Genomic DNA, 6,000 nt, shown 5'->3' with positions numbered 1-6,000 from the left:
CGACCCCCAAACTCTGGAAGTGCAGACAAATGCTTAATGGTCTCCTAAAAATAGACTGACCAAGTAAAATATGTGTGTTCATTCCCTCATCCCCCTAGATGCTTCACAGTGTAATTAACTGTTAGGTTGATGTTTTGGTTAAAAGCATAAAGATAACTTGGCATATGTTGCATTTCAAAACAACTATTTTTTGTAATAATGCCAACAGAAGCTTTTGCGCAAAAATGATTTTCATATGAACACATTAGCATTTTTCTTTTAGAATGTAGGTATTCCTCTCGAGTTACCAGTAGGAGATTTATACTGGTATTCATCTTATAGCATGTCTCTTTATTTTATAAACAGAGCAGACAGCTTGTGTCAGATATTTTCCCATTGTACATCACTTGTCCTACCTTCTAGTCCTCTTCTCTGTTCCAAGCTTTAATGTAAATTAAATGCACAAAATGGCATGAAAAGTGTGTAGAGATTAAGAGAAGAATCATCATTTTTGCAAATGATGCTATGTAGTAAAGTACAAAGGGAGAGTTTCTGATGTTTGAATGAATAGCTTTTTCTGAACTTTTCCTCAAATATTAAGAACTGAGAGTTATGTTATGTTTTGTCAGTTAAAAAAGCAACTTATTTGTAATCGGTTTTCACTGCCCATTTTTGTTGCTAGGTGAGGTTTTTTGTTGTTTTTAATTCAGTTAACTCTTGCTCACGTATTCTTTTTTATGGATATAAAAGCAATTAATGTTGGGTCTGAGAAGTGATAAGGGATTTATGTTATCTGGGATATAGACAATACATGCATGTAATTACAGATCTACCATATTAGTTACGTTTTTGAATTTTTCAGGAACCATTTTTACGCGCCACCATTAGTAGGCGGCGCCATTTTTAGGCGGCGCCATTAGGCGGGAGCGCAGGCGCGGTGCTGGTCCGCTCCCGGTCCCCGCTGTCTGGCCATGTTGCCTTCGGCGCCCGCCTCCCCGCCGACCCCCGGTGGGTTAGCTCTGGGGAACCTCGGCAGCGCCGCCTCCAGCCCTCTCTCCCGGCCGTGCGCCAGGAAGAAGCTGGCCGTCGTGGCGGCCGCGGGCTCGCCGGTGCTGTACTCCCCGGTGGCGCGGTGGAGCGGCTCCCTTTCCGCCCGGTGAGTCCCGCTCCCTCCTCCCTGCCGGGCCCCGAGCAGGGGCGACGGGCGCTTTGCCGCCTCTTCCCGCCGGGCCTCGGCCCTCCCGGCGCGCGGGGGAAGAGGCAAAGCAGCTTTTGTAACTCCTGCTGGGAAACAAACGGTGGCGGAAAGAGGTGAGAGCTGAGGGCTCCGCCGCAGGGCGAGGGCGGTGGCAGCGCCGGCCGGCCCGAGCCGCCGCGCGCGCTGGTGGCGTTGCACGGTGCGGAGACCCCGGCGGTGTCCGGGCCAGGGGTGGAAACGGCGCCTGCGGTCAGGGGAGAGCTGCTGCTGAGCTTCTCCCGGCGCTGTGGAGAGCCTCGCTCGGCAGGAACCGGAGTGTAGGGAAGCTGAACAGGGATGGTGCTGGCGGAGGAATGCGTGTTTGAAATCAGTTCTTTAAACGATAAAGGAATTTGGGGGCAGCTAGCAACGTGTAAGGGGGCCACCAAATTACTGCTTTAGATGGCGCTCCCAGAGGGAGCGTGCTTATTTTACATAAAGCCATTTCATCACGTCTGTTTCTAAACAGATACTAACGAAGTAAATGTCTGTTGAAACTGATCAAAAAACAACAAAAATAACTAACAATAACTTGTTGTTTTCTTTAAGAGCCACTCCTACCAGAGTTATCCACCATCCCTCAGCAAGCGAGACTATTAACTATGATGTTAAGGCTTTTGGATCCTCTCTGCCTGTTAACGTTATGGAAGCCCTGAAGAAGGCTGACGGTAAGAACTGGTTTTATCTGTTACTTCTCTCATGAAAATTGACCAGTGAGAGAAGTGTGAACATGTTGATGCCATTTAAATGCTGACTTTACAGTGGAAAGGGAAATGTTTGTGCCTTTGTTTGAATCCAGTGTGGTTAACTATGTAACTATAATTGTAATAACACTCATGTGGATATGGATGTGTGTAAATATCCTTCAGGTGCTTTCTTAACCAATATATTGTAAAATTCAAGGTTATAAGGAGTAATAGGCTTTTAGTAGCTGTTGCTTATTTGTTCTTTCTCACCTTTTTCAGTAGTTCTGAATCTATTGTGTCCTAGAGTGGGTGCTCTAATTTTATTTTAATTTATTTTTAATCCACGTTTGTTATCATTTCTAAAAGCCCCAGTGATACAAACCATTTTCCTGAGTTCAAGAAATTGGCCTCCTGAGCAAATTTTCCCTGTGGATAAGTTTTCTTTTTATCGTAGATATAAGAGAAATCAAAAATGCATATCTTACCTTAAAAATTGCCACGAAACTTGAAAAGCTGTTATAATCTGCTGTAAATTGATGAAAATAGCTTCTAGGATTGCCTTGCCTTTCACTTGCAAAAGTTGAATGCTTATCATATGTTTTTTTAAACTATATATAGTAATTTGGTATCTTAAATACGTGGAAATTCTAATATGGAATTTAATTTAATAGAAAATATATTTCTTATTTGTATATGAGAATGAAAGTTTATTAGTTTTAAGATTACTCTGCAGTGTTTTAAAAATCTGAATGCTTTAAAAAAATTACTTTCTATGTAGCTAATGACCAGCTGAGCGTTGAAGTGGATGAAAGTGGATGGGCCTGGCTAGTCCATAAAGAGAAACTGATTATTTGGAAGATTGGTCAGTCTTCAGTAGCTAAGGTAACTGGAAGATCAAGATGAAAAAACTTCTATATGTTATGCTAGTTGAACAAGTTATTCAGTTGTGGTTTTTTCTTTATAAATTACATTTTGTCCGTTTTCCCCTAAAAGCATCAGGGTTGGTATGAAATCGTACTAACAACCATAACTGGAACTCAAACTTTTGAGGGAGCTTAACACTTTTATATTCCTCTCTTAATTTTTAATTGTCACCTTAACAGTAAGATTAATTATTTGCATTTTAATAGATGTGTCTCTTATTTTAGATAGTCTTGATAAAGCTTATTTTAATAGTTAAAAACTAGTTGGTATGTTACAGATTGGGTTAGATTATTCTGGGACTGATTTTCAACTTGTCAACAAAGGTTTGTTTCACCTGTGCTGAACATATGTTTCATCTAGGTTTCTTATGTAAAGAAATTTTTTTCCCCTCTGGGCAGTGTTTCTTTTAGCATAATTTCAGTGAGTAGCAAGTATGGTCAGAGGAAACATGTAGTTACAAAATCAGTTTCTTTCAGTAAGTGCAATGTATGTTAATTACACAGATTCTCCACTTCCAGTGGAGTGTCAGGTATATGAATTCTGGTACTTGTAGAGATTTTTTTCCAAGGGATTAAAATTTTTGTGATTGTTTAACTTTGTTGAGGGAGGCAAAGGAGGAGTGTTTCCCCTCTTCACTCTGCTAGTACCTTGGGAGCTTTCTCAAGCAATTTAGTTTAATTTTGTTTTGCTGCCTTGTTAGCCTATTCTATTAAGGAATGGTCAAATAATTGCATCTCAAAGAAATAATTCAATATTGTAGTATTGTGAGAAACACTTGAAAATAACTAAAAAAAAAAAGTGATGTTTGAAAATGTTCAAGTAGGTGTTTTACCTGTTTGCTGGTTGTGACAACCTTGCTCAGAATGTTTCGGGACATTCTTTTAGTTCCATTACACAGTGTCTGAGCTAGTTGTAAATTAATTTTTAGCAGGATCAAGAAGTCTAAAGACTTTGACAGAAGAGTAAGTTCTTCCAGTCTCATATTTATTATGGCATCTCTTTCTTACAGTTATCTCTGTGCAAAGAACTGCAGCTGCCACCCAGTGACTTCCAGTGGAGTTCTAGTTTAGCAGCTATATCTTGTCTCAGCTCCTCAGGTGAAGCGCCTTCTCTGCAGGTGATAAATTTATGAGATTTCAGTGTTTAAAAACACTTTTAGAGTAACTTTTAATACATTGTATTTTATCAAGTACTTATGTGAAAGCTGCATTTGGTGGTATACTAGCTATCCAAAAGGTCAGGGTTGATAGTTTGCAATAAATGTTTTCAATAAACAAAATTCTGCTAGTCTTTTCAAATTACACCATTTACATGTTATAGGATCAGATTAAATAATAGTTTTCCTAAGTATTACTTGGCATGCTTTCATAACAAACAAAAATACAGTTAGCCAGGTAGTATTGTGTTAGCAAACACCAGGGCAATCAAATAATCAGTCTAAGCAAGTGCAATTTAAATGCATGCTGGCTGAAAAAGTTGTTCAGCAGTGGTTTCATTCTGAGTACACATGAATGAGAAGCAAACACCAGCACCCTCCCTTGGCTGGTCTTTATAAGGAAGCTGGCACTGCAAGGACAGATGATTTAATCTGTCTTTAGTGATTACTTTCCTAAATGCTTTTCTGTAACACACTGTGCTAGAGGGTGAGGTTTGAAGATCAACTAAGTTTTCTGAAAGTTTGTTAATGTGTCTGTTACTATCATTCATGAAGAAAAGCTCTCACTTCCAGCTTGGTTGTAGTTTTCAGTTAATATATGTGGTGCTCTAATAAAACTGGATGAGCGGTTGTCTTTGGAAGGAAGAAGCAGCACAGAATAGGTAATAGAATCTTTTCTTTTGACTTGTTACTGTATTACACTTCCAGGTGATTAAAAGCAATCTTAATATCTTGTGATTAGCTTGGAAAACTCTAAATGCTCTATGATTTAATCATACCCAAAGTAGTTTAAGAGGAAGTTATACACCTAAGCCAAGATAATTTATTTCTTTTTAAATTTTTATCTTTCTTCAGCTTGTGAACTATTCATGGAGACTATGATTTTATAGAGTGAAGTAGAAGTATTACCGGTAGAGAATATTTCACTAAAATGAAAATTATTAAATAATGAGCAGGAATCAAAAAGGACAATGCATTCTGTGATGATTTTTTTAATTGTTACAATGTTGATTAGCCAACTGCTTTCCTTTGTGAAGATCTGTGTCTAGTCAAAAATCAGAAGACTCCAAGGAGCTCAATAACAGTTCTCAGCTACAGTTTTTCTATTGTTCTCTGTTTTTTTTTTTTTCAGCAGTCAGTAGATTAGATACAATGCTTTCTGTCTAAATCTCTACTTGAACAGTCTCTTGCTTCCTGCTTTGACTTTAGTATCGGAGTGATTTCCTGTGTCAGAAGCCCTAATGTAGGCACACTGTGGGCTCACATCTTTATGAAGAGAAGAGCCACTATCTGATTTGATATTTCTCTTAATGACACTAGATCAGTTTCTTTGTTAAATTATAGTCTGCATTTTAAGTATTCCATAGTATCTTATAACTTTTGGCATCTGGAATTCTCCACAAGCTCTGTTCTTTCTTGCAGCTGTAAGTTTTGTTTGCATTTCAGGTAGCAGACCCTGTATTATCAACAACAAGACCAGTAGAAAATATTATTACTAGCAAAATTAGCGAGCATAACGTTTCCTGCACATGTTAAATTATGCTACAGAATTGTTTTGCAACTTGGTTCTAGGCTTGTCAGTGTGCATGCATATGTATTTACTATTGTTTTGTATGTTTGTCACCCATAATCTTAATATGTAAAATAACATAGTTAAGGCTGTGGTCTGATTATTATTATTATTATTATTATTATTATCTTGCATGTTTTGTTAATTATTTTCTCACTTCAAGTCTCTGGCAATAATGGTTGCTACCAGTGAAGGTTCTGTGCGCTACTGGCCCAATCTTGCACATGAAGGTTCCTATACAGAGACTTTTGCAGACTTTGGAGGCTCTCTGTGCAGTTTCCTCACAGCAGTAAAGGTACAGTACAGTACAGTGTGATTTTATTAAAATACTGCTTTAATTCCCAATTTGAAAATTAAAAAGCACGTTCCATGTTATCAGTCCTAAATCTCCAATAAATGTTGCAAAGCAAACTATCAAACATTTTGAGGAGTAATTTCAGATTGTCGA

General features: G+C 38.4%; 1 protein-coding gene across 1 annotated transcript in view; it reads left to right on the top strand.

Annotated features, from left to right (window-relative positions):
• Window positions 1-891: 891 nt before the first annotated feature.
• The window catches only part of NUP133 (nucleoporin 133), a 35,647-nt gene continuing 30,538 nt past the window's right edge, over window positions 892-6,000 (top strand). The window contains exons 1-5 of the mRNA XM_032996627.2: window positions 892-1,135; window positions 1,766-1,884; window positions 2,681-2,784; window positions 3,836-3,943; window positions 5,716-5,847. Coding sequence (XP_032852518.2) covers window positions 951-1,135; window positions 1,766-1,884; window positions 2,681-2,784; window positions 3,836-3,943; window positions 5,716-5,847 — 648 coding nt within the window. The 5' untranslated portion in view covers window positions 892-950. The remainder of the gene's footprint in view (window positions 1,136-1,765; window positions 1,885-2,680; window positions 2,785-3,835; window positions 3,944-5,715; window positions 5,848-6,000) is intronic.

Source organism: Tyto alba, unplaced genomic scaffold, assembly GCF_018691265.1.
Source record: "Tyto alba isolate M040663 unplaced genomic scaffold, T.alba_DEE_v4.0 Super-Scaffold_22, whole genome shotgun sequence".
In the NCBI taxonomy this organism is placed as follows: Eukaryota; Metazoa; Chordata; class Aves; order Strigiformes; family Tytonidae; genus Tyto; species Tyto alba.
The sequence above is the reverse complement of the archived record's forward strand: the minus strand, read 5'-3'. Positions and strand labels throughout refer to the sequence as shown.